The sequence below is a fragment of the Rhinolophus sinicus genome, linkage group LG03 (assembly GCF_036562045.2).
Source record: "Rhinolophus sinicus isolate RSC01 linkage group LG03, ASM3656204v1, whole genome shotgun sequence".
Classification (NCBI taxonomy): domain Eukaryota; kingdom Metazoa; phylum Chordata; class Mammalia; order Chiroptera; family Rhinolophidae; genus Rhinolophus; species Rhinolophus sinicus.
In genome coordinates, this window is record NC_133753.1 from 44,605,571 (window position 1) to 44,632,170 (window position 26,600).

General features: G+C 47.2%; 4 protein-coding genes and 4 non-coding genes across 12 annotated transcripts in view; 6 read left to right on the forward strand and 2 right to left on the reverse strand.

The window, feature by feature from the left end:
- ZWILCH (zwilch kinetochore protein) overlaps nt 1-636 on the reverse strand; it is a 31,383-nt gene extending 30,747 nt beyond the window's left edge. Inside the window, exon 1 of one of the 3 annotated variants that reach the window (XM_019725610.2) lies at nt 333-636. In XM_019725610.2, coding sequence (XP_019581169.2) covers nt 333-385 — 53 coding nt within the window. In that variant the 5' untranslated portion in view covers nt 386-636. Of the gene's footprint in view, nt 1-204; nt 270-332 lie in introns of those variants that run through there. The other 2 variants (XM_074327528.1, XM_074327529.1) reach the window with 2 other exon arrangements.
- Nucleotides 637-680: 44 nt separating this feature from the next.
- On the forward strand, nt 681-5,731 carry RPL4 (ribosomal protein L4). Its single transcript, XM_019725607.2, has 10 exons — nt 681-941; nt 2,428-2,599; nt 2,790-2,896; nt 3,256-3,394; nt 3,820-3,944; nt 4,381-4,510; nt 4,784-4,940; nt 5,050-5,133; nt 5,217-5,337; nt 5,420-5,731. Exons 1-10 carry the CDS (start codon nt 939-941, stop codon nt 5,648-5,650), a joined length of 1,269 nt encoding a protein of 422 aa, XP_019581166.2. The 5' UTR covers nt 681-938; the 3' UTR covers nt 5,651-5,731.
- On the forward strand, nt 2,648-2,718 carry LOC141570859 (small nucleolar RNA SNORD18). Its single transcript, XR_012495304.1, has one exon. It is a non-coding gene; the product is annotated as a small nucleolar RNA SNORD18 (small nucleolar RNA).
- On the forward strand, nt 3,099-3,197 carry LOC141570861 (small nucleolar RNA SNORD16). Its single transcript, XR_012495306.1, has one exon. It is a non-coding gene; the product is annotated as a small nucleolar RNA SNORD16 (small nucleolar RNA).
- LOC141570858 (small nucleolar RNA SNORD18) lies at nt 3,648-3,719 on the forward strand. Its single transcript, XR_012495303.1, has one exon. It is a non-coding gene; the product is annotated as a small nucleolar RNA SNORD18 (small nucleolar RNA).
- LOC141570860 (small nucleolar RNA SNORD18) lies at nt 4,571-4,638 on the forward strand. Its single transcript, XR_012495305.1, has one exon. It is a non-coding gene; the product is annotated as a small nucleolar RNA SNORD18 (small nucleolar RNA).
- Nucleotides 5,732-6,931: 1,200 nt separating the features above from the next.
- Nucleotides 6,932-10,328, forward strand: SNAPC5 (small nuclear RNA activating complex polypeptide 5). Of its 2 annotated transcripts, none has more exons than XM_019725608.2 (3): nt 6,932-7,104; nt 8,334-8,423; nt 9,232-10,328. In XM_019725608.2, exons 1-3 carry the CDS (start codon nt 7,015-7,017, stop codon nt 9,340-9,342), a joined length of 291 nt encoding a protein of 96 aa, XP_019581167.1. In that variant the 5' UTR covers nt 6,932-7,014; the 3' UTR covers nt 9,343-10,328. The 2 variants fall into 2 exon arrangements, with proteins under 2 accessions (XP_019581167.1, XP_074183631.1); XM_074327530.1 differs by lacking the exon at nt 6,932-7,104 and adding an exon at nt 7,489-7,625 and having other exon boundaries at nt 9,232-9,476.
- A 1,759-nt stretch (nt 10,329-12,087) lies between these two features.
- MAP2K1 (mitogen-activated protein kinase kinase 1) overlaps nt 12,088-26,600 on the reverse strand; it is a 70,700-nt gene continuing 56,187 nt past the window's right edge. For both annotated transcript variants that reach the window (XM_019725605.2, XM_019725606.2), the window contains exons 6-11: nt 21,660-21,784; nt 18,803-19,004; nt 17,429-17,493; nt 14,447-14,508; nt 14,008-14,053; nt 12,088-13,120 (exon numbers count right to left, since the gene is read on the reverse strand). In XM_019725605.2, the coding sequence (XP_019581164.1) occupies nt 13,007-13,120; nt 14,008-14,053; nt 14,447-14,508; nt 17,429-17,493; nt 18,803-19,004; nt 21,660-21,784 (614 nt within the window). In that variant the 3' untranslated portion in view covers nt 12,088-13,006. The remainder of the gene's footprint in view (nt 13,121-14,007; nt 14,054-14,446; nt 14,509-17,428; nt 17,494-18,802; nt 19,005-21,659; nt 21,785-26,600) is intronic.

Consider the following 26,600-nt stretch of genomic DNA (forward strand, 5'->3'; position numbering starts at 1 on the left):
GCATTATTAGAACGAATAAAATGTCCCTTGGAAAACTTGTCACATTCCACCTCAGTTGATAGCGTACAGGCATTTTCTCCTAAACTGGACTACAACCAAGGCCCCCCCCCCCGCCCCCCCCCGAGCCAGCCCCACACTGGAGCAGATGACCCGCCTCTTCTCAACTCCCGGACCCCGGGAAAGCTGACTTAGTCTTTAACGTACGCGCCGCAGAGAACTGACAAGACGCTAATCTCTAAAGCTGCCGCAAGAGGCTTGGGGCAGGGACTGCGATACGCCGAGGGAGTAATGCTGTCCTCGCAACCTAGCCAACAGCAGGGGCTACAACTCACTGCAGGAGACGAGTGTAAAACTCTTCAGCAGCTCGGTTCATTCGCGACCACATCCCGCCTCGGTCTGACAGTAGATGCTGAACCGCCAAACCGAACTGCGCGCCGGACGCTGACGTCTGCAGACCTGACCCTTCCCGCCGGGACTACTTTTACTACCCCCACTGCTCCCAACAGGTCCCGTTTGTCCACAAGTTAAACTTTTGTTTTAGGGCACACAGCGGTTTTCCCTGTCCCAATAATTTTCCATTTCCGTATGAAAAAATTAAAATATATTACAGTAGTTGAAATGAAGACACCACGTCTCGCGAGAGTTGGCCACGCCTACTTACGAATTAGTCCGCGAAAAGGAGTCCTTCGTTTCTAGGCGCTATTGTTGGCTTGGAAGTCAATAGATACCGTAATTTCATGCATATGAAGAAATAATACCCTGTTTTTTGTTTTTTTAGAGTGGCAGAGAGATATTTTTATGTCTCTGGATTGGTTCTGAGGAGGAGCAAGGTGGGGGACGGGTTGAAGGTTACATATAGAATGCGGGAGTGCTAAGCATTTCCTTTTCCTGTGGGAGCCTCCGGGTTGAGAGGAGCGTGGCCGTCTCCTCTCCCCGCCATGGTGAGTGGAAGTTCTTTCGACTGGACTTTCCCATGCTCTCGGGCTCGGCATGAATGGGTTGGGGTTCAGGGCATGAAATCTGAAGGAGAGAACTCGAGGAAAAGGAGACAAGGACCAAAGGCCCCTGTTTCTGGGAGCTGGGTTATGCGGCAGCCATCTTAGAGGCAACGTGGGAGTCCCGGCACAGGGCGCGCCTGGAAGCAACACAGGAGGACACCAGATCGTTCTTATGCGCAGAGGGACCTTCGGAATTCTAAATTTCCTTGATCTTAGAAGGCATGGGCTAAGACCGCACGTCTTAGACTTGCACGTTCGTGGGGCCTAAGACCGAATCGTGGTGCAATTCAATTTAGGGCTTTTTCCACGTGCTAATTAGTAAAGAATATTACATATTTTGAGATTTTGTTAAAGAAAAATTTCTCCTTTTTGAATTCTGTTCATCTTAAGAATTGCCATTATAAAAAGCTTTCTGGTCCCCTTAACCGTAAAATTGTTGTTTGCTGTCTCCTCCTAAGTTTTTTTAAGTCAGCTCATAGCGTGGCTAACATTAAATGTACTGCATTTCCACAAATAATGTCTGTATATGTACTGTGTAGTGTTCTGGGACATGAGTTTAGTGAACAAAATCGGCAAAAAAAAAACACCCTGCTTGGATAGTAATTGAGTTAGGTAAAATATTACATAGTAATGTTTGATGGTAGTGCTGTGGACATAGGGGGTTGGAAAGGAGGCATTTGGGCTTGAAACAATGCTTTAAGTAGAAGAAGCCTTTGGTGGAGAAAAAAGGCTGCATCTACCAAGAAACCAGCAGCTGAGGAGGTAGTTAGGTTTTAAACAGAGTGATCAAGGAAACTTAGAGAAGATGGCCTGAAGGAGGTGAGTATGCTAATATCTTTCAGGAGAAGACGGGGTACCTCTGAGGGGTAAGGCTCTGTGTAGGGAGGAGTGCATCTGAAAGCATGGGAGATGAGATGGAGCAGATTGGGTAGGCCATATTCGGGACTAAGCTTTACTTTCGGGTGATCTTTGGAGGTGGTGTTTATATTCGTAAGTTTTGGAAGATGCGTTTAGAATCGGATGAAGGAGGTGAGGGTGGACGTGTGCAGTAGAGCTATGGTAGGCAAGATTTGCTGACATTTGGAATGAAAGAGTTGAGATGGTGGCTTTAAATAGAATTTTCAAACTTCACAGTATGGTTTTGATCATTTTGCTTTTAAGCCCTGGTTTGAAAGTTTAATGATAAACCATTCTCTTTGAAAATAAAATGATGTAGCAGAACTTGATTCTAAGTGTCTTTCCAGTGTGAGAGTTGATATTAATAGATTTGCTATGTTGGTAACTTAGCCTTTGTTTTAGCTTTAAGGATTGTCAACCTCACCAAATTCCATAGTCTAGTAACTTGAGTGTTTAATGGTAGTGTTGGCCTACATGAGAAGAGTGCCTGTGACACAGCTTGTCAATAAAAACATCTTTTCCTTTTTCCCAGGCGTGTGCTCGTCCGCTGATATCGGTGTACTCCGAAAAGGGAGAATCATCTGGCAAAAATGTCACTTTGCCTGCTGTGTTCAAGGCTCCCATTCGACCGGATATTGTGAACTTTGTTCACACTAACTTGCGGAAAAACAATAGACAGCCCTATGCTGTCAGTGAATTAGCAGGTATGGATTTAGATTTTTCATTGGTTGATACTGTAAGAGCTGCTTAACAGCAGTGATGAAATTCCACTCCATTGGTCCGTGTTTCTGAATCTCATGATTTTCCTGGATGTTCTGATGCTGTTTGCCACTATACATAATAGTCGTATTGGTATGGTTAGGTAGCTGAAACTTGTATTTATTCCAATTTCAGGTCATCAAACCAGTGCTGAGTCGTGGGGTACTGGCAGAGCTGTGGCTCGAATTCCCAGAGTTCGAGGTGGTGGGACTCATCGTTCTGGCCAGGGTGCCTTTGGCAATGTATCCTTTGCATCACTACCTAAACTGGTCAGCCATCATGGAATTTAGCAGACGGGACCTGGTTTATTCATGTTAGTAATTTGAAAATATTTGTGTTGAAGACGCTAATAGTTCCCAGGTTGCTCTACACAGATTTGGAATCTGAAAACTTTTTTTGTCGAATATTAAAGACAATAGGAGCTTGACATTAGGAAGTTTTGCTTGCCATGATGTCGTAATTTGCGTCATACTCTGTTCTCAGCGACAGTTGCCTGCTGTCAGTAAGCTGGTTCAGAAGGATGCCGACATTTCTCACTGAGCAAGACAACCTTTTTTAATTCCTAACATTGGAAAAATGTGGTTCTTAACTGGGAAAATAGATGTGTCGTGGAGGCCGCATGTTTGCACCAACTAAAACCTGGCGCCGTTGGCACCGCAGAGTAAACACAACGCAGAAGCGATATGCCATCTGCTCTGCCTTGGCTGCCTCAGCCTTACCAGCGCTGGTTATGTCTAAAGGTTTGTGATATTTTGTATTACAGGAATGGTATAAAATACACATTTTTTTCACCTGAACTTTTCATTCGTGTTAATAGCCTGTGTAAATTCTATTTATCCCAGAGTACCCAAATTTCCTTCTAAATAGTTGTAACTGAATCTAACAAGTAAGTCATCAGTGAATATTATGTAACTGGGGAAGTAATTCAAACACAGTGATTTAATATATTAGAAACTTCAACTAAAAACGTCATCTTGTTGTCTATTTTAACTGTCAAAATGATGAGATTCCACTTCATTGGTCCGTGTTTCTGAAACACATGATATTTGTGGAAGTTCTGATTTGGCATGTTGCATACCATTTTGCTTTCGTGGGTTAAATAAAATGTTTCTTGATATTTCAAAAAGTCCAGGGTAACCAGGTCAATGTTAATTGGCTTTGTTAGGTCATCGTATTGAGGAAGTTCCTGAACTTCCTTTGGTGGTTGAAGATAAAGTTGAAGGCTACAAGAAGACCAAAGAGGCTGTTTTGCTTCTTAAGAAGCTTAAGGCCTGGAATGATATCAAAAAGGTAGGTTTACTGGACACATTTGCAGTTTGGTAATCCTTCACAAGTCATGTCAGAATTTAATTTTCTAAAGATTATTGAAGGACAGTATTAACTTCAGTGGACATGAGCAGAGACTCTGGAACCACTACACTGCTTGACAATTGGATATATTCTGAGATGCATTTTTAGATGATTTTGTTGTCATGTGGACATAGCGTGCTTACACAAGCCTGGGTGGTGTAACTTGCACACCTAGGCTATGTAATATACCACTGTCAATATGCATTCCAGCACATAACTCGACTTGAGTTTGAATCCTGACTGCCATTGATGGCTGTGTTTTAATGTTAGGCAAGTCATTTCTATCTTTCCTCATCTGTAAAAATGGGGTTTTTAACTATGAAGATCTGTTACAGGAATCATCTTAATCAGAACACTAAATCCTCTCATTTTGTAGGTCTATGCCTCTCAGCGAATGAGAGCTGGCAAGGGCAAAATGAGAAACCGTCGTCGTATCCAGCGCAGGGGACCTTGCATTATCTATAACGAGGACAATGGCATCATCAAAGCTTTCAGAAACATCCCTGGTAATTCTTAGATTGCCAACGTGTTTTGATTGCCTATACTATGCAAGCTTACCCAGCTTTTTATTATGATGAGATTCTACTTTATGGTCCGTGTTTCTGAAACATGATTTTGTGGAACTTCTGGTTCTTGGGTGAATGCGTGTGTCATTTAGTGGTTGAAACTGCATAATTAATGATAGTTCTCAGGTACCTTAGGTAGCACATAAGCCATAAAGATAATTTGTGTTTCTTCTGTTGAAATATACATGCCCTAATTCTCTCCTCCTTTAAAAGGAATTACTCTGCTTAACGTAAGCAAACTGAACATTTTGAAACTTGCTCCTGGTGGGCATGTGGGCCGTTTCTGCATTTGGACTGAAAGTGCTTTCCGCAAGTTGGATGAGCTGTATGGCACGTGGCGTAAAGCCGCCTCCCTCAAGAGTAACTACAAGTACGTGTTCTTCATACTCACATATTGAACATAGATGTTTATATTGTGGATACTTAATGTCTCTGTTGAGGTTCGTGTTCTTCAGTCAATCACTTGTTTTTTCTTTCAGCCTTCCAATGCACAAGATGCTCAATACAGACCTTAGCAGAATCTTGAAAAGCCCAGAGATTCAAAGAGCCCTCCGAGCACCACGGTAAAGTTGTGATACTTAACAGTAATTCTTGCCCCAACCTCATACAACAGGTTAGTTTTTAAACAGTGTCTACTTTTTGATAGCAAAAAGATTCATCGCAGAGTCCTGAAGAAGAATCCACTGAAAAACCTGAGAATCATGTTGAAGCTAAACCCATATGCAAAGACCATGCGCCGGAACACCATTCTTCGCCAGGCCAAGAATGTAAGTGATAATTTGGTTTTTGCTAATATATTAAGTTTTTAGAAGGATTTGATTTTTAGATTTTCTTCCTGATTTGTTGCAGCACAAGCTCCGGATGGATAAAGCAGCAGCAGCTCTAGAAGCCAAATCAGATGAGAAGGGGGTTCCAGGCAAGAAGCCCGTGGTAGGAAAGAAAGGAAAGAAGGCTGTTGGCGTTACAAAGCCGAAGAAGCCTTTGGTGGGAAAAAAGGCTGCAGCTACCAAGAAACCAGCAGCTGAGAAGAAGCCTGCAGAAAAGAAACCTACCACAGAAGAAAAGAAGCCTGTGGCATAAACTTAAATTTGTTTATTGAAAGTCAAATCACTTTGGACAGCTAATTTTGAATAAAGGGCTCAGAAGCAAAGAGAAACATGACTTGTTGGGAGTGTTGTGTGAATCATTTGCTAGTCTGGTATGAAATGGAGCATTGGATTTATACTAAATCCATGCTGTTGAATGGAAAGGGGTGTTCCATAAATCTGGATATAAAATCCGTTTTGTAAGTGCCATATTTTGCCGTGTATAATGACATACACGCCTGTGTTTTTGGACCAAGTTTTCAGGAAAACAGAATTAGTACTAATGTATAATGGGTATCCTTATTTCCCCCTCCTAAATGTGGGCCAAAAAGTGCACACAGCAAAATACAGTAACGTCTTGAGAAAGATGGTTAAAAGACTTGTCTCAGAAATACACAAAAGCTGTTAGAATTTAGCCTCTCCACCAAAAAAACCCCACACTGGAAAATTCCATAAAGATTTGACATCTTCAGTAACCACAAGAGGGCAGAGTCTACATATATTGGGGTGCAGCAGTAAGAAACAGTTCCCTCAGAAATGTTAACCTACTGTAATAGAACTGCTCTTGGAGGAAATGCTTGCCACCCTTAATTTTGGCCCTTGAAAGTGCCAGAAGCATCTCAGAACCACTTGTGTAGTTTCGTTTTAACTAGATGAATATATTGCCCAAACATGGTGCAGAGGAGTGTACCCACAAGTGTTCTTTGCTAAAGTTTTTAATTTGTTCTGTGAATGTCTTTTCACCCTAGAGTTTACATGATTCCTACTCTTGTCCCATGTCAGGATCTTGACGTCCCACCCCCCACTGGCAGTCTGAAATCCACAGGGTGATGTATAATCCCGTTTGCAGTTTGTAGAGCTCTCAGTTCCCCAACACAAAGACACCACCTCAATCCAATTTGTTAGCGTTGCTCAAATTTCATGCTCTAATTTGCGCGGACCTCCTGGGATATACATTCTGGTGGCCGGGAATCCTTGCCCACAAAAACCAGTAGGGTGCGTGTGCCGTGCTAAGTGCTGACGAGACTGGCCGTGCCTTCAAATGCGTTTGCAGGTTTTGTGGCGTTAAAATAGCCTCTTGTTCAACTGAAGCATTTGATACTCGATACTTGACCGTTTTAATCTCCAGGTTCTTGACCGCTCCAACGCCCTGTGCTTTAGGAATCCTGACCATTCGAATCGGTATTTCCGTTTAAAACCCGGGTTTGTCCCACGGCAGAGCGGGCAGGAAGTACCCATCTCATGTGCCACCAGGCCGGCCCAGTCCACTTCCGTTTCCGGGAACGTGGAGGCCGTGGCGTCATCACCGAGCGCCTGACCGACTAGGTGGCGTGGAGGCCCCGGGCGTGAGGGGACGCGATGTTAAGCCGGCTCCAGGAGCTGCGGAAGGAGGAGGAGACGCTGCTCCGGTTGAAGGCGGCACTGCACGACCAGCTGAACCGGCTCAAGGTGACTCCGCGGCACCCACCCCGCCGCTGCCCCTACCCCAGGCCGCCTGGCTCTACGCTAACCCCTGGCGTCTGCGGCGCCCCGCTGCTACCGGCGATCCCTCCCTCACCTGCCGTTGGGATGCTGACCTGGTGGCTTACAATCCCCTGGAGAGCTTGTTCTGAGATCAGGGACCCACTTCAGAATCTTGATCCTGCAGGTCTAGGTTGACGCCCAGCAGCCTGCACGTAGGGCAGGTTCACTCCTATACCCGACACCCCAGAAATGCCCCTGCCCCCCACGACACACGCTGAGGAAGTGCGATCTCCGTAAGGCTCGCCGCGACGTCCCCCCTCCCACCGACCTCTTCCTCCTGAGCTCCTACAGCATTTACTAGCCACTATTTCCAAGCTTGTATTGCCGCCGCTTGAAACAGCTCTAGCACTGCAAAGCTAGAAGAGTCGCACCCTCTCCCGTTCTGCGAAGACAGAGGCCCGAGAGAAGAGACTTGTCGCAGAGTTTCCAGGAGCTTTTCTTCCGAGGTACTGACTCCACGACCTTGCCAGGCAGTGGAGATTTGGTCCCACCAGGACCATTTCCCAGAGCTGTGGAGTTCAGCCCCCGTGGGATGATGCTGACGATCCCTGCTCAGCACCCTCCCACAGGATCTTTTAAGTCCCAACCAGATGAGGGTTGTGAAAGCCCTTTGTAAACTGAAAGCATTGTACAGCTGTGACATACCAAAATAGTAAGCATTTTTCCTCAAGACAGTTGTGATGGCTGACATTTATGTTCTCGTAGCATCAAAGTACCTGTACACGTCCCTAATGTGTTGATGATGACTTCCAAAGCCTAGATTCCTTTAGCTCCCAGAAACACTTCCATTCTCCCTGCTTTCAGTTTTTCATTACTGGGTAGACAAGCTTAAGTGTTGGGAATCTGCCCTCTGTGGAATCAAAAGATGATACTTGGCTTTTTTTAAGGGCATACTTGTGTTTTCTGCCCAGGGCTGGGAGGTCTGCGGGAGTGAAATCCTTGGCTCAGCTGGAATTCCTGTACACCCCAGGCTTTCTTTGCTCATTTTCTTTAAAGGCAGGGAAAGCTTATGAGCCCCACCCTTTCTTCTAGAGCTGCACTGAGATTACAGTTTTCACTTCCTCTCGTGATGCCAACCTTTTACAACATGGACAATTTTCCCACATCAGGAGCCCAGTGAAATAGTAAGGAAAATGTCTTTAACTCTTTTCTAGGTTGAAGAACTGGCCCTCCAATCAATGATTAATTCCAGAAGAGGGGATGAGACACTGTCTTCCCAACCTGCACCTGAACAGTCACATGATGTAAGCTCAATCAAGTGTGGGCCTAGGGAGGGAAGACAAAGTCCATTCTGCTTTCATGCTGCTTGGAGATCAAAACCTGTTGTAAATCACATTATTGAGCCCAAAAGACTCTGGGAAGTGCTGTTAAGAATTTTCTAGTTCGATAAACTGTCTATTCCATAATATTGTTTTAGACAGGGAACAGCCCACCTTTATACCAGCTGGTTACACTTTGACTCACTAATTTGGGTACTGTTATATTACCTCCACCATCCTAGTCATCCATCCTCTCTAGTTACTCTAATGAACCCAAGGAGTGTGTGGAGATCTTTGCACGGATATGTCCAACTCTTACCACTCTGAATAAGTAAGTTTGGGGTTCAAAAATAGAGTGTAGCCTCAACTACAAAGCATAGCGCAAAAAGTGAGTTCTAGTTTTCATCATATTCCCCTCTTACCTACCACAGGCCCTCAATGTAAATCAGTAAAATCATCCTCTTTTTAAATACACCATATTTTAGCAGTTCTTCTCCCAGATGTGTGTTAAGCTGTTTAAACCCATTTGAAAGCAGCACATCTAAGTCAGTGTAATTCTTATGTAAGAACTGTATTTGTATATCAGGTAACATTCTAGAGAATTTACCTTCTCATTTTGGCAATGGAGGCTTATTGGGGTAGAATTTGGAGAAACAGGCAAGTAGCCATACCTCTAGTGGTAAATATTGGAAATGAATATGCAACTGAGATTTGGCTTTAAAACATTTTTAAGAATTTGCTGTTTTAAGGCCAGTGTCCTTCCTACTAATCCATAATGTCCTTGGCAAAGCAGATGTTGGTGCATGTAGACAATGAAGCATCGATCAACCAAACTACACTGGAGTTGAGCACAAGGAGCCATGTGCCAGAAGAGGAGGAGGAAGAAGAAGAATCAGATTCCTGAAGGGGAAAGAGCGAGGTTTAGTTACACAAATGTCTAAGTCTCATGAACTTGCGCTCTTCAAAGAATTCTTGCCATGGGTCCCATGGCCTGCTTTAAAGGGAAGCAAAAACTTTAGGAGGATGTGTACTTGTAAAAATGGTTCCATCAATAATTCAAGTTTCAGAATGCTTGAACAAAAATCAGTGACACAAAAGCAAAGATGCAATGTTGAGCATTGAGCAATATGGGTGGTGCTGTGTCTATTCTGGTCAGATGCAGTAATTGTGTCCAAAACAGAAAATTTCCTCCGAAATTCTATTGAGAAAGTCTGGCATTTGCAAAAAGGGCAGAGTGTAAATACAGCCTTTCCAATCAACAATGCCTCTTTTAAGAAAACCAATTAGAGGCTGTTTGCATACCACTGAACCCTTGTAAGCAGAGCCCCAGTTTAGCAGAGAAAGATGATGCGGACAGAGAGCCACTTGAGAGCACAAGCTGTTGCTATCTCTCAGTGACATCACAACACACTGCCCACTACAGACTGCTTTGTGCGCCTGTCATCACATAGAGGTTGAGACATCTCTATGGTAAAATGTGCTTAGAAATAAATTAGATAAGTCACCTTCATGCAGCTTGCTGGTTTCCAAATAGCAACAGGGAAATGGGTCAGTTCCTCCTCTGGGGAAAATAGTACAGACGGATGGTTTAAAACGTATTTCTGGACTTAGAAAATGTGCCTTTACAGAAGGAATAACGAGGGGTGGCCGGTTAGCTCAGCTGGTTAGAGTACAGTGCTCTTAACAAGGTTGCCGGTTCGATCCCCATATGGGCCACTATGAGCTGCACCCTCCACAACTAGATTGAAACGACTACTTGACTTGGAGCTGATGGGTCCTGGAAAAACACACTTAAATAAAAGTTTTTTTAAAAAAGGAATAACTGCTTGGGAAACTGGATTTTTATAATAAAGAGATGACAATTACAAAATAAATATTCTTAAAACTTGATATTTGAAGGTGAGATTCATTTCTTACTCTTAATAATATACAGTTAAATAGTTGGTTAACTTTATAAAACTAATTTGCTTTGTCCAAGTAACAAAAGCCAAACAAAATACAAAGAACCTTTTGAAGCAGAACTTCTTATGTAACTGTTCCAGAAGAGAGAACACGGACATATCTGTTAATCATCATTTCATTATTTTGAGTTATTTTGAACTACTCTTACAGGAAATAGCTGAAAGTGTAAATGAGCATGTTTCTTGGAAAACACAGTATGAAGATAGCTTTGCAATGAAAAGCATCAAGATATACATTTTGGGGGTCTAATTTAAAATATGAGGATGGGTTTTTAAGAACTAGAAAATTGGCTAGGAATTCTAACTCTACCACTACTAATCGCTTGCTCTCTCACCTCTCTGCAACTCTCACTTTCTCATCTGTAAAACGAGGGTATTCACCTCTGCTCTTGCAATTTTTACAGGTTACTGTGAGGTGCTAATGAGATACCACTGAAAAATCCAGCTATTGCTGGTGTCTCAGAAGTTTGAGGAAGGAATCGGGTGTGGGGAACTCAAAACAGACTGATGCAGGGGACATCCTTCTTGAGAATGATCATTCTTGGTGATCACTGGAAAAAAATCTTTTGCTTCTCAAAATGTGGTATCTTTGGATATGAACAGAGGATTTAAAAACACTCCTCAAAAAATACTGAGCATGAAAGCGTTCAGGTCCAGGCTGTAGACTCCAGGGTTCTCCATTCCTTCCTCCTCAGGTGCAATTTGCACATTTAAATGCGACATTCACAGTAGTGGTGGCATCTTCTCTGTTAGCAAAAGACACAGTCTGAGGAGGGTGTGGGTCTTAAACCTCAGCCTGAATGTATGTCAAAAATGCGTATGTTAGACTGTTGACTTAGAACAGATATTAGCCTCACAGCAACAAAAAAATGACTGATTAGCTCAGGCGGCAGTATATACACAACACTGGCCAGTGGTTAAAGCTCCGAATTCCAAGCTTGTATTCCAAGCTCTGGTAGATTCAGAGGGGAACGACCTGCTCAGGAGGTTTACCCAAGTTCTGTTTTTAATTTGAAAACAAAGTAGGCCTTTACTTTGGCTTTCTATAACCTGCCCTCTCGAAGAAGAAAATGGGGGAAGAGGCGCTGACCAGGCAGCCTAACATGTATTTCAAGTTCCAAAAGTCAATTTTCAAAGAAGGAAAGGGTACCAGTGGCCAGCTGGGACATGGCCTTGTTTTCTGTGACCTCGCTGCAGGCAGGACAACACCAGCATCAGGCATATTCCTGCTCTCCAGAAGGTGTAGTTAAGTATAACTGGTGCAAGGGGAAACCATTGCTCAGTGAAACAAAATAGCACGGACAGACCATACCGGGTGATGGCTCCAGTGCCAGCCAGGTACCCTGGCCACCAGCAAGGTGCTCCTGTGAGAGTACCAGCCCCTGCCAACTGCTTTTCCCTTATAGAAAGAGATGGAAGGAATAGATGGGATCTGTCCACAGAAAAAGTGGTTGGCAGAGTCACAGATAAGGGTGTTTGCTGAGACAAGTTGGACAAAATCCAAAGATAGGGATTACAGGAAGCCCCATTAGTCCAAAGCACTGAATTTATCCTCAGAGGGGCATTTCACCTTCCAGCTGCTTGCCTATCTTTATCTCTATCCTCACAGCAATGCTTGGCTAAATCATCTGATTTCTTGTGTGCTAGAGACATTGAACATCCTACCACAAAAGGAGAAATACCTATCAGCCTTTTAACTTTAGTATATTTATTAGAATAAGAGATTATTTGTTAAACATCTGGATTAAAATGGTTAAAAGGATTTTCATACAATTTTTAGGCACTATACACACTGTTGTTTACAATAGCATCAGTAATTGGATTGGGGAAAGATAAATCTCATACATTTTAATGCCTTGATTCATGTGTAACATTCAAAGTAACTCCATTTTAGAAACACTAATCCAAACTTAGAGACATATACCACTAAATATCCCACACAGTATATTTAAAAATAAATATAGAAGTACAACCAGAAGTCTACAAATCATCAAAGTAGACTGGTAGGCCCCAATTATCATGGCAGTGCAGGGCTCTGGCTAGATTTTGATGGAAATTGCTGAATTCTACACCAAAAGCAAAAACAACAAAATAACATGATAAACACTTTCTGATGCTCATTTTCATAGTAGCAAAGCATGCTTCACATGCATTGCCTGTGAAGGATCTTACAAGGCTCCTTCCTCAAGTAGAAAGAAGGTATGCCTGGCAAGAATGAAGTACCACCAAGTGTCAAAGAATCCCCAAAATACAGGCGGCCAGCCAGTCACGGTGAGGAAAGCAGTGCAATTTTCAGTAAGAATGACAACCCACAGTCACCAAAGTTTCACTGTAATTCAGAGTTGCGCATGTTTTGATCATCGATATACATACACAAAAATAGCCCCAAGCACAAAGCCAATCTACTTAGGGAAATAACAATAGTAACAAGAATACAGTAATATTCAAAATGACACGAATAGAATTTTGGCACATGCTGTGTTCTTCATCCTTTGTCATAGGTGAAATAAATGCACATGTGAACAGAGACAGGCATGGGAACGAGGCCCAAAAGCAACATGGCAGGCCACTGGGCAGGGGACCTGCTCTGTGCTGTTTTTCAAATGCTCACACACCAGCCGCATGGGTTGGTGTGCTGGGCTGGTTAAGGCCGATGGTGGAGCAGAGCCAACCTGCAAAATCCACTTCCTCAGCATCAGATCTCTTGATAAAAGCATGAACCTGCGTGTGAGGAAATGGAAAGGAAGCGGTGGGAAAAAGCTACCAAGAAGGAAAATGCAAGAGTCCTGGTGGGTCTAGAGCAGGGGTGTTCAAACTTTTTTCAACGTTTTTCACCAAGGGCCATATGCGGTAAAGTACACAAATAGCCGAGCCCCTCACTCGAGGTGAAGTGCATATTGCCTCACCTGGTTTATTTAAGTAAACTAAATATATTTTTGGAATTTGCTGCGGGCCAATTAATAATGGATCATGGGCCGCAGTTGGCCCGCGGGCCGCAGTTTGGAGACCCCTGGTCTAGAGCTTGTGCCACACTTGGAAGGAGCTCCTGAAGCCTGCCCTTGAGCAGCAGTGGGGCCAGGAAAGCGGGCCAGCTGCAGCACAGGCCGCTCTGCCTGGTTCCGCCAGCACACCAGTGTGAGGCCCTGGGCCCGCTCTCACACTGAATGGGGACAGCAGCTCTGCCTTCAATGCCCCACAGGGTAGTGAGAAGGAACAAAGGAAATGATGGACTTGGAAGTGTGTTACACCCTACAGGCTCTCTGAGGCATGTGAGCTCAGATATTTGCAGTATTCCTGCCCAACTCCTCCCCCAACTACTGCCACCAAATGAGGGGAGGCAAGTGGAGAGGGTGCTGAATGGAAGGTGAGCCAGTCAGTATTAGGAAAAAACCCTGTTCCCGTGAAGGGGTGGGCTGGCCCTTTCCCTGGACTCCTCGGGCTGCAGGGCCACCCGCTTTTCCTTCAAACTGATGGGAGGACACAGACTGACTGTGGTATCCTGCAGTTGCAGGGTCAGCTGGACCGCAGTGGTCAAGGCAGAGCAGGGAAAGGACTCAAGAAGTACTGGATGGATAACTGACAGGAGAATCTAAAATAAGTGGACTTACCATGAGCTGCTTCAAATCTGCTCTCTCTGCAGGATTTTTTATTAAGCTTAAAGGAAGAAAGATAATGTGAAAACTATTGCCAGGAGCTGGCTCTAACTCCAACGACTTCCGTTTGCCTGCCTGCCCTCCCCACATCCTAGAGGCGCTGAGGATGCCTGAGCCTTATTCACCTTCCTGTTCTTAGCAGAAGGTCATGCCCACAGTAGGTTAAATGTTTGCTGAACTACGGTCAAGAGGCAATATGCCAATCCCTATAGAGCAAGTGCCAAAAGCAGCTGCTATTTTACCCACTGCTATTGTCAGGCCACCTAAGTCTAGAAGAAGGGCAGTAGCTGAAGGGATCACAGGAGAGGGGAAAGAGCAAAGCCATGCTCCCAAGTTGAGGTGGGGAGCCTGACAAAACCAGGGTACTCTTCCAGAGAACAAGGAGCCGACTCACCATTTATTCACAAAATCTTGAAATTCCAGACTGAACACTCCACTGGGCAGTTTTGGAGGAGGCTACAAATAAGTACATGTCAACACATAAATGCCCGGTTTCCTGCCCCAGCCGTCCCCTTCCCACGCCCACCTCTGGGCAGTGCTGCCCTTACCCAGGCAAGGAAAGGCATGGGTAGGAGGCCAATGGCTGCCTGCTGGGTCACTGGTAGAACCACTGGTCTCAAACCAGTTAGAACTGGGGCCACGTGAGTGTTCTAGCACTGACTTATCTAGTGACTGAACAAATCACTGTTCCTCTTGAGTCTCAGTTTACCCTTCTATGAAAGGAGGAGGGCCTAATGATCTCTGGGGACCCTTTCCAGCTCACACTCTACCAGTGTAAATCTTGGAGTGTGGCAAGGAAACAACCAGCAATTACTAGTAGTAGCAGCCAGGGGCGATATGCAATCCACCAGGCAGTCCAGCCCAGACAGCTCCTGTGGAAGTCACAGAAGACTAGCTCACTAAGTAATAAAATGCATATCCCTCTTCTGAAGCCTGAAGGAGAAGAGAAAGGTTAGTAAAACATTAACTGGTAGAGGGCTGGGTCTGGAGGAATGTTAGCTGCGCGCTCACTCCAGGAATAAGGCTATGGACAGGCATTAGAGCAAGAGCACGGACCACAGCTTTGTTTTTCTGGGGCAGGGAGGGGAGATCACACAGGGCTACACAGGACAAGGCCCTGGAGCACCCGGCTCGTGCTCCACGCAACTCAGGAAACGTGACCCACGCTCGTACCCTGTGCTGGGACTGTGTGCGGCTTCCTTGTGAGTGGACATCCAGACACTGCCCAGGGTGACACTGCTCTGATGCACTGCCCAAATCAACAGGTGATTCGAGACTAAAAATTAAATACTGACAACTATCAAAAGAGCCCCGCCTAGCCCTCTTGCCCAGAACAGCAGGTGAGTCAGCCTACGCCGAGGCCCAGCTTTGAGGCCCACCCTGCAGACTGTCCTGTCCCTGCTGCTAAGAGGGATGAAGGCAACACTCGAGGGGGATGAAGGCAACATTCGAGGGGGAGGCCAGGCCAGTCCTGAGGAGGAGGGAGCCAGGCAAGGGCGGGGCTGTGCCAGCAGGGTGTGACGTGCAGGCACCTGTCACCCTCCAGGGAGGCTGGGGAGGAGTACGAGGTAAGGAAGAGCACTAGGTGGGAAGAACACGAGCCTAGCTCCTCACCTGTATGAAGAGGATACAAAACCACTTTGACCCACCTGAGCAGTGCTTGGAGAACAGCAGGGTAATGTGAGAACGTGGGAAAGCAGTGCACACTGGGCGACTGGCACCTGCACATTTGACCTCAGGCCCTCTCTTCCCTTAATGTGGCTCCCACTCAGCTTAGGTCCCAGCAGGAAGAGGACGTCTTTCCTGACCACTGTAAGTGCATGCGCACAGCCCTCCTAGAGTCCTTAAGCAGCCCAGATCAGATCCTGAACCCTTCCGTGCCCCATGATGCTTCGCTTACAGCTGTGCAGTCAGGAGAGGTCAGCTGACCTTCCTCGTAGACTGAGCCAGTGACAGTGACTTTCTAACTGCTGGGGTGACCCAGGACCTTCCTTGTAGGGTTTGTAATAGACAAGGGGACCTTTTCTGAGCCTTCTGGGAGGTGGTGTTAGACAGCAGTAAAAAGGATGGAAAGTTCTTCCACTAGTCTGAGGGAGAAGAAACAGGGCGATGCCCTTACCATACACCTCAGTTGAGTGGGGGCCTCCAGCTTCCTCCCCAACACGCCAGAGCTTGTCCCTTACCCACTGCCCGTGTTGCTCCTGAGCCCGGGAGTGCCGGCCCTGTCACCTAAACTCCTGCCCTGACCCCCGCCCAGCTCCCCCAGCACTGCCCCCTCCTCCAAGCAGCTACGGGCCGAGTCCACAGCTTCCCACTCCCCACAAACCCACCCAAATTAGATGAATGCTTGGCAGTCTCTTCCTTCCTTGATCCTTTTTTCATTTAAGCATACTGGTGTATATATTTACAAATAATACAGAGGATGCCAAAAAATGTATACACATTTGAGGAAATGAAAACTATTAAAATTGTGATAGTCAATATATACCGATAACAAAAGATGACTACAAGTCACATGTGACTTCTGCAGTTACAAGAGGTGCTCAAAGTGGTTACCATCAGCGTCCAGACGCTTGTGATTACCATGAACTACTGCTTGAGCAACGCTGACCGAAGTGTCCACTTGTGCACATTTTTGTGGCACCCCCGTATATGTTCCTTGTATTAAAGTGAGCTAACAGCAATAAGCAAAAAGAAAACTTAGTCTCCTGTAATTTCATCTCACAGAGATAACCATTATATTACTTTCCAGACTATATACACACATACATGCATAGATTTTTTTTTTTAAAGAACTGATCATAATATACATACTATTTTGTAACGTGCTTTTTTCATCCAACAATTTATAGTGAATGTTCTTCATATCTATTTCTACACTGGTCACTTTTTTTATGTTCATCGCTTTTTAATGGCATTTACAAGACAAAACCTAGTATTGCAGTCGTAGATACATTTGCCTGGCCTCTCCTAAACAATCGAACAGTCTTAAAGACCAGGGACTTCGGATTTTGCAGCTTTGGGTCCCACCTCATCCCTACTGCCGCCGCAGTGCTTAACACGTAGTAAGTGCACAAGAAATGCGTGGTGGGTGAAGGAATGAGAATGGAAGTGGTAAGGTGGAGGCTCTGGAATCTGAGAAAGGCAAAGGGACTCTGAATTACCTGGAGATGTTCTCTGGGGAAGAGATTCCTGCAGCCTCTAAACCAGCCACTAAATTACAAGAGCATGATGCACAAGGCAGAACCCGTGGACCCTGGGGCGCAAGCAACCCATACTTGTGGGCAAGACTCTGGGTTTCCCAGTTCAATCAACTGAGTTTTCTCCTAAGAGGAGCAAATAAATTCCAAGGTCAAAGAAGCCATGCAGTACTTACCTCATTGACTATGTAATCCAACAACTCAAAAATTGCCATGGGAGGTCGGCTGTCCATTCCATAAGCTACAGATTTCAATAAAAAGAAAGGAGAAAACCCTTCTCAGAAACAGACAGGAGGTTATTTGCCAATAACAGGTTAGGAGTTGGTCATGGATCCCAAGGACCGGCACAGGGTAGTGAGCGATACACAGAGACAAACAGCCATAGGTCAGGCCTGACCCCACAGAGGACCAGCAAAGGCTACAGTCAGCGGCCAGGGTATGAGACTGGGCTCTGCCACATCCAAGGTTTGTGACCTTGGGCAAATCAACTGACCACTAAGCCTAGGTTTGAGGTTTATAAAGTAGAGACAGATGATAATTAACGCCTGCCCTTCCTCCCTTATATTGAGAGGAGCAAATGAGACAGTACTGAGTAACTAAAGGACTTAGTTTTCATTCTCCCTGAACTTGTGTTTCTTCCTTTTATTCCCCAGAGTCACGGGCAGCCTCAGGGGCCACCGCCACCAGCCCTTCCAAGGACCCACCATCAGTTACCTCCAGCCCCAAAGACTCGCTCTCATACACGCCCTCTCCCATGTGGGTCTCAGGAGGGTAAAGACCAGGTCTCCCTGGTCAGACAGGAACGTCCTGGCAGGAGCTGTATTAGAAGAAGATGGCTGGGCCAGAACCTGCCAAGCACCAGCTTTACTGCACAGTATTCACATTCAAAGAGGCAGGCCGAGCTGCAAAGTGCTCCCTCCCCACCTCGGGCCAGACCTGGCCACTTACTAGTGTACGCAGCCTTGGTAAGTCAAGCGCTCTATGCCTCAGTTTCCTCATATCTAAATGGAGATCACAGTGCTCACACACAATTGCCATTCTCATTAGAGAATGCTAGGCGAATCCCTGAAGATAGAAAGCAGATGAGTGGCTGCCAGGGGTGGGGTAAGAGGAGTTGGGAATGAATGCTAATGGAGGTGGGGTTTCTTTTCGGGGTGATGGAAAGGTTCTGGGGTGACATACTGGTAATGGAGGAATACACTAAAAACCACTGAATTGAACACTTTAAAATGTGCATTTTATGTTATGTGTATTTTACCTCAATAAAAAAAACACCTACCTATAAAAAAGAAAATGTCATTTTAAAAATCAGACAATGCATGTAAGTGCTCAGTGCCGTGCTGGGAACATAGCAGCACTCAACAAATGGTAGGACGTTGTTGGTAATAACCGTAATTTCCTACGCCCACCAGGAGACTCCTGCTGTTCTCCCTGACCCCAGCCTGGCGTCCAGAGACAGGGAATCGGTCTTGGGAGAATGTGCAGATAATCAGCCCTCCAGAAATGCCCAATAGTAAGGGACCCTCCCAGTCCAAGCTGGGGACACTCACAGCTGAGGGGCCTCCCAGGGGTCCTCGGCCTAGGCGGTGTCTCAGCCGCATCTCCCTCCACCTGGCACCCAAACAGCAGCTCCAGCTCCTTGGCATCGGGAGGGGGGATGGGGTACCTCCCAATCGCCATCTCAACCAGCGAGAGCCCCATGCTCCAGATGTCCGACTGCACCGAGTAGTGAGTCCCCTGGAGTCTTTCCGGCTGCAGGAGAGACAGACATAATTAGGGTCACCTGTGAGCTAACAGCCCACAGAGAAGAGGGATGGGGGAGTCTCATGGATGCTCGAGGGAGCCTCAGGACGTCCTGCCCGAGACCTGCCTGCACTGCAGGAGGGTGGGCTCTCTGTCCCAGCCCCGGGTCTGCTGATACAGTGTATCTTCTTCTGCCCCTTCCTTTCCAGATCTCTCATCCCATTTCAATAACCTTTTAAATTCGGCCTCTCACCTGCCCCCAAATACTGTGCTTCCCAAATCCCAGCCAGCTGCCATGGCTCTGGCCCCTCCTCAACACACTGTCTCCCCTATAACCTGCCCTAAACAGTATCCAACCTGTGTGAACTCTGGCTGCTGCTTCAGCTGTGGTTCCAGCTTCGCCCAGCCCGACCACTGTCTTGCGTGAGTGGGGCAGCCCGTCCAGAGCCCAGCAGGAGAGGCTCACTGTGTTACCTGAGTCTGAAACATGAAGCTTCCGGAACATGGGTCATGAATGAGGTGGTATGCTAGGTAGAAAGAACACTGGCCTGACGAGTCAGGAAAGCTGAGTTCTAAGTATAGCACTGCCATCTACTCACTGTTCTTGGACAACATGGAATGGTAGAAAAGGCAAAGAATCTGGGGTTAGGAGACCTGTGTTCAAGTCCTAACTCTAGGGCCTCTAAGCTACGTGACCCTGAGCCTCTGTTTCCTCATCTATGAAACGGGGCTCATGATAATGGGAACAGGAATGTAACAAAATACCTGCTCTCCTCACTAGGATTACTGAGAAGGTCAAAGCAAATGAAAACGGATGTGGGATCTTGCAAAATGCTGTACAAATACGAGTTGTTATTGGTGGGAAAAGTCAAAGAAAAAAGTATATAGTGCTATATAAAAGTGTCATTTTTATTGAGCATTATTTGAAATAGCACATATATTTCAAGAACTCTACAAAAAAAAATCTTTATTCTGACCATCATACATTTATTTGAACAAATTAACTTCTCCCATAGGATTTTTCTCTAACTCCAATGCTGAACTATTGTGGAACTGACCACATAACCACAAAAACCCAAACCATTAAAACCTGGAACAATAAGTCAGGCCTGTTAATTGATTATGAATGTGCACGTTGGCAGTTGAGTGGTCAAGGATGCTAGCTGCTCAGTTTTTAGACATGTATGGAAGAAGCAATGAGGGGACGACAAGGAGAAAAATGGAAGAACGCTCTGAAGGGCCCTGGCTTTCATGTGTCGTAAGACTGGGTTGTTACTGGAGGAGAATGGAGATGTGGGTCAGCAGCAGCTGAGTGATGCTGACAGTGAGTGGAGTGGCGGTGGGACAGGGCAGGCGAGAAGGAATGGACATGTGGACATGCACTCCCCGTGGGGAGGCAGGAGCAGCTGACAAACCCCACCTGAGAGGCACGTGTGGGCGTGCTTGCAAAGGGAGACTTACTGACAAAAAAGGGACCTCGCTTTCAATCCCAGCTCTGAAAGGTAAGTGAACAGGTCACTTAACCTTCCTCAATTTAGAGTCCCTCATCTCTAAAATGGGAATAATCTTTACTTCCTGGGACAACCTCATTGATCAAAGGAGATCACTCAAGTGCTTAAAACAGAACACCAAAATGCTCCCTGCGCTAAGACGCCCTGAGCCTCTGTGGCTGCCCCCCAATCCTCGCATGCACTCACAGTCACCTCCATAGCGTCCTCCCCTGCCTCCCCGCCTCAGCCCTCACCAGTCACACTTCTCCCTTCCTGTGTTGTCCTCAGCAGTGTGCTAGCCATTAACCCACCCATTCAGTCAACCAAACATTACCTGAGCACCCACTGTGTGCCAGGCCCCAAACCAGACCCTAGGCCCTAATCCTGCCCCCAAGGAGCTTGCTGTATGGAAGAGGGAAGAGAACAAGCTGGTGCTGCCATGGGCATGGGCACAGCCAGCCACGCACAGAGCTCTGGTGATAGTGGGAACCACTGAAGTTAGAAGCAGGAGGGAAGACCTCCATGAGGAGGCATCAGCTGAATTAGAGCAGAGACGCCAGCCAAGGGACCAGGGAGCTATGCTGTGGTGAGACGCAGAGGCAGTTAACTGGGAGACATGTGGTGAGGAAGGAGAAGAGGCTGGACTGGGGAAACCATTCTGAATAGACTCATACGAGTCAGGGGCCACTGGATGCTGAAAGGATGGGGAACTAGAAAGGGAGGCTGATACTCAGGTCTCTACCTTGGGAAACCAAGGAAACAGTGATGCCATTTATTAGTAATGGAGAGAAAATGTGGGGCAGTATTGGGTGGGGCCATTTCTTGGCATGTTGGGTTTGAATTTCAGGAGACAATCAGGCAGAGGTGTCCAGAGGGTAGATGGAGCTCACAATCTCTTCAAAATGGAAGCTCTGGAAAACATCCGAGTGCTGGCGACAGTGGAAGCTGTGATCTACAATCTCGTCTAATAAGAGGCCCAGTACCCCAATTATGCTCCAACGCCTATGAAAGGCTGAGACCCCCATTAGACTACAATCTCCTCAAGGAGGAGACACAATACCTCACCCCCTCCCATCTCCCATCACCAGGCTCTGCCTTCACAGGGAAAGGCACCTACGTGGCTCCTATCCCTGACCAGACGAGAAGCTCAAGAAAAGGAACTCGCTGCTCATACCGACATGTAGGACCTTGTGCCCACGAAGGAGTTGGCCATGGAGTCGATGAGCTGCCCGCTAACCCCAAAGTCACAGAGGTTGATCTCCCCACGAGAGTTCACTAAAATGTTGGAAGGCTTGACATCTGCAGGGAGAAAAAAATAGAAAACTAGGGAAATGATACAGGTAGTCTGGGAGGGAAAAGGTCAGCGCTCCATAGGTCAGCCTTGACCATGAGTACCAGGACATACCCCACCCCACCATAGAGCCAGCCCTCAGCTTGCAAACACTGGACACCAAGGCCCTTTATTCCCCCTTGTTCAGGGTTCGAGGCAGGACTGTCGGGAAAGGACATGACAAGCTGCTGGAGAAGCAGGACAGAAAGCCAAAGGATTTCCACTCTGAGAATCCACACGTGGCCAGATGACCCGCAGGAAGGAGTCAGTTACCACGCAGGATCAAGATTTCAAAGTCTATTGCTTCAACCAGCCCTACTGGCGAGACACAGTATCTGTGCTTGGATCATAAGGCAGGAAGGAAAACACAAATAATAAGACCTGTATGCTTGCTGACGCTACAGACCAAAGACTAAAGAGGGATGGAAAGGGGTGCGACTTCCTCTTCTTGACCTCAGTTCCAAGCACAGACCATGAATGGGGTTTATGCATATGTATTGGCAGGTGTTAGGAGGGGCTGACATGATTCTCTTTCCCCGAAGTCATTTATTTCTGTAACAGCCGACACAGCTGCATCTACCTGTTAGTCAAGGAGAACCCCTCTCTATCAGAGAACTGGGGAGGCCTGAAAAACTGCTCCTCAGGGTGGTCAAGGAAGTGCCCCCAATACCAGTTCTGTCCCCCTTCCTTGCATGTGGACCTTCCCCACTTCCCACCTTGGCTGCCATCACCACCACCTCTCCCTTTGCAGAGAGGGGTAAACTTTCAAGTGTTTTTCTTCCACCATCTCCTCTGATTCAAACAGCTGCATGTACAGTGAGCAGACCAGAGCCAAGAATTTTCATTTACAGTTGGGAAAACTGAGGCTGGGACTTCAAAAAAGTCCCCAGAACAGGGTTTTGTAGTCAGACATCAGCAAACATGACACCCACTGAAGAGCAGGCCACACCCAGGGGCAAAAATCATAAACTATGACAGGGAATCTTCGACAGAAGTAATATAGACACTATATAGAACATCTGGAGAATCAGGAAAAAAACCCAAATCCCCATAAGTCAAACCTACCAGAACCACTATTAACATTTTATTTTTCCCTTCAATACTCTCATGCAAAAGCATCTATTTATTCTTAAATGGCGTCTAACAGGTGTATTGAAGTGCTTTTACACAAGCAAATTGAAAAACAGAATCACCATCCTATCGCACTGTCCTTCCCCTGGCCCAGCCCCCCTCGCCCCGCCATCTCCAGCCCAGAAGGGTCATAACCCCATTCCCGCGCCAGCTCTAGCCCCTCTCCACCTGCCACCAGCTCTACACAGGAGGGAACAAATCGGCTGTCTGCCTCACACTGTAACCCCAGAGCCAGGACAAGACCTGGCGAATGGCAGGTGCCCCCAAACACGGGGAATGACTGACCTAAAGCCACCATAAACCAATGCACACACTTCAAGCCATCTGTGTGGTCTTTCTAAGACCCAGCCCTCATAATGTCACAGGGTATGAGAACACAGGATACAAGAACTTTCCACCCCTCAGCAACCCTGTGTCTCCTACACATAAACTTTCAGAATGTAGGCCTCAGGAGTGACCTTAGGGGCCCTCCGGTTCCTCCCTTCATGGTGGAGACAAAATGTCTAAGGCCCAAAGGAGTCTAGGACTTGTCCGAGGTCAGACAGCAAAAATGGGGTAAAGTGGAACCAGAACTCACAACTTCTGACACCTAAATTAGTCCTGTCCCCAAGCGCCTTGCTCTTGCTGCCATATTACTCAGCGGTTTCACTCATTCACCTACTGTTCACTGGGCACCTACTATGAGCCAGGCATCAGGCACCACACCAGGGAGACGACAGCGAGCAAACTGATCAAGTTCCCAGTGAAAAATGAAGCTTACATTTTAGTGTGAGGAGACAGACAGAAACAGACTGACAAGAAAAGAACAAAACCACGCAAGAACACAGACCGTGGGGGGTGCAGCTGTGACATGGCAATGAGGGAAGGCCTGTGCGGAGAGGACCCAGCAACAAACCACCTGAAGGAAGTGAGGGAGTGAGCTGTGCGGCCTCCTGAAGAATTACTGCAAGCACACGGGGAGATCACAAGCTTCAGGAGCTCAGGGACTAACTTTTCTTTGGTTTCTTTTCCATGCCTGCAATTAGGACAGGCCCAGACAAAGGCTTTAACCAGGGGCCCTCCTCTCCACAGCGCTTGGCCCTTGTCAAACAGAGGGCAGAGGTGTGCACCCTGGACGTCGGTGCTCAGTGTCTGGAAAGTGCTGCTGAGGAACAGCATAGCACTGCATGAGCTAGGCTGTGACAGCGCTTCCTGGGGCCTGGCGGGGCCTGGCCTGGCAGGAACAGCAGGGGGGTGGGCACCATGAGCCCCTCTCCCACTCTCACTGCAGGGGGGGGGCACCATGAGCCCCTCTCCCACTCTCACTCATGCCACAGCCCTTCATTCATCCCTGTGCCGGCACCACCAACATGGAGCCCTTAGCTCCCTCACCTTCCGAAGCCTCCCACGGCCTGTTTGGAAAGGACTTGTTAGGCCTTGTTTTAGAGCGAAAGAGCAGAGGTGGCTGAAGGGACAGAGATCTGTATTCAAATCCTGGCCCTGCCACCTGCTCTACATTTGGCCTTGGGCAAGCCACTTCACTTGTCTAGTCTGTGGTTTGCCTCTCAGAAAATCGCAGCTCTCGCAGCCTCTCCAGATGGAGACCAGGATCAATCTAATGCAGTGTGGGCATTTAAATAGCACACCATGTGACAGGAACACAAAGAACGATTCTTTCATAGGCTGTGCGCTAAGAGAAGGCAGCACCAGCGCCTCCCCCAGGCCTGGAACTCCTTCCTCTGCGGCTCAGACACTTCTCTCCAGACTGCAGCTGCTGCTCAGGAGTGGCTGCACTACCTCTGCAGCTGTCCTTGTATCTGAGTTCCGTTCACATGGCAAGCAAGCCTCCTTTTTTTCAAACTTACATAACACTCTTTCCTCCATCCCTGGCCGTCAGCTCCAGCTTCCCCCACCCGACCCAGGAAACAGCACTGCCTGGGAGGCTGCAAAGATCCATGATGGGGTAGGGTCTGAGAGGAGCAGACGGAAACCCTGAGGGGCGTTGCCTTGCTTGGACCAAATCCATCCTGGGAGCCAGATGTACTGCACATGGACCCTCTTGATGACCCAGGAAGCCTGACAAGAAGTTGCGTGGACACAAGGGGATACATACTAAATCCCTCAACTCCAGAGCACGTAGCTGGAGCGCCCAGGCCAGGACAAGCTCCTCCCTGGCAGCTCCAGCCAAGTCAGGCTCTTCTCTGGGGGCAGAAAGGGGTACACGTCAGACAAGGCCAGAGAGAGACTGTCCCCTCCAACTGTCAGCATCCACATCTGCTTTCTATCATCATGACCCCCTCCCTCCTCTGTCCCTGCCCCAGTATCTCCCTCCTGCAGTGGGACAGCCCTGCCCAGAGCCCGCAGTGGCTCCCACCTGCCTTACAGCAGTGCCCAAGCCCCTGGGCCTGCCTTTCCAAGCCCTCCACTGTCCTTCCTGCTCTCCAACGTGTCTCTACGTCCACCCCCTCCAGGCTCCTGCTCACCCACCTAACTATGCTGGTCTTGGGCTGTTCCCTGCATTTATCACCCACCCTCTCACCTCTATTTCTAGGTGCCTAGTTCTTCTGAGTTCCCTTCCCAACTTGGAATACTGCCCTGCTCCTGAAGCCCAGGGTCTTAACTGGCTTCCTCCCACTTCTTTCCGGGTTTCCCCGAAAATAAGACCTAACCGGGAAATAAGCCCTAGCATGATTTTTCAGGATGACATCCCCATAAGCCCTAATGCGTCTTTTGGAGCAAAAATTAATATAAGACCCGGTCTTACTTTCGGGGAAACACGATAGCAGCAACCTTAAAACTTGTTCAAATAACAGGCCCAGTGCGTCCCTACTTCCTGAAGCCTTCTCAGGCCTTGGGTTCTCTTTCTGATCCTTCAGTATCAACAGGGTGAGGCTGGGAGAAGCCCCGCACCTGGTGGGCCAGGCTACACTGTGGAAGCATCCGCCACTGCCTAAGTTCTCAGGCTGACAAGCTTCCCTAGAAACTGCTGACGCTCCGGTTTCATACGCCCATCCTGCCCAGCCTCTGCAACATGAGGACAGGTAAACCCCCTTCTCCAAAAATGGACACAGAGGTTTTATGAAAAACAAAGTGGAAGAAAATATGTTCTTCTCTGATATTTTCTTTCTCAGAAATAACCATTGTTCAAAGTCCGCTGACATCCCCCCAAGAGCACACTGTTTTTACTTAATTTGTATCTCTTTACAACAAGGGGTTTGGCTTAAATAATTCAGCGGGTCATCTGTTTACTCTATGAACACTATACAGTGGCTGCACTGAAATGAGTAGAAAGGACACAGTTGCTGTCCTCAAGGATGTTGCCACTAAGGGAGACAGAATGCAACAAACAACAAGCATGTGTGCACGTGTGTGACAGTAAGGGCAAAGAGAGACACAGGCAGGGCATTGCGGACTCGGTCTAAATTCTTCTAGCCAGCCAGGATCAATGCCAACCTGATGAGCCAGCAAGGGCCCATCAGGCAGACGAAGCACGGGGAGCATCAGCCCCCACAGGTACTATGTTCAAGTAACCTCACTGGGTTTGGTTTAGGCTAATATTGTAAGAAGCTGCATTCCCCATTGGTGGGGGGCGGGAGGAAGACAAGATGGAAGAGGTGGGACATGGAGGAATGGAAGGGCAGAGGAGCAGGGGAGGCAATGGGGAGCATAAGAGAA

Excerpts from the sequence above, each read along its gene's own strand:
- SNAPC5 (XM_019725608.2), top strand. The coding sequence starts at position 7,015 with ATGTTAAGCCGGCTCCAGGAGCTGCGGAAGGAGGAGGAGACGCTGCTC. Across the intron at positions 7,105-8,333 it reads ACCAGCTGAACCGGCTCAAG|GTTGAAGAACTGGCCCTCCA; the intron begins GTGACTCCGCGG and ends ACTCTTTTCTAG. Across the intron at positions 8,424-9,231 it reads CACCTGAACAGTCACATGAT|ATGTTGGTGCATGTAGACAA; the intron begins GTAAGCTCAATC and ends TTGGCAAAGCAG.
- RPL4 (XM_019725607.2), top strand. Across the intron at positions 2,600-2,789 it reads TGCTGTCAGTGAATTAGCAG|GTCATCAAACCAGTGCTGAG; the intron begins GTATGGATTTAG and ends TTCCAATTTCAG. Across the intron at positions 4,511-4,783 it reads AGCTTTCAGAAACATCCCTG|GAATTACTCTGCTTAACGTA; the intron begins GTAATTCTTAGA and ends CTCCTTTAAAAG.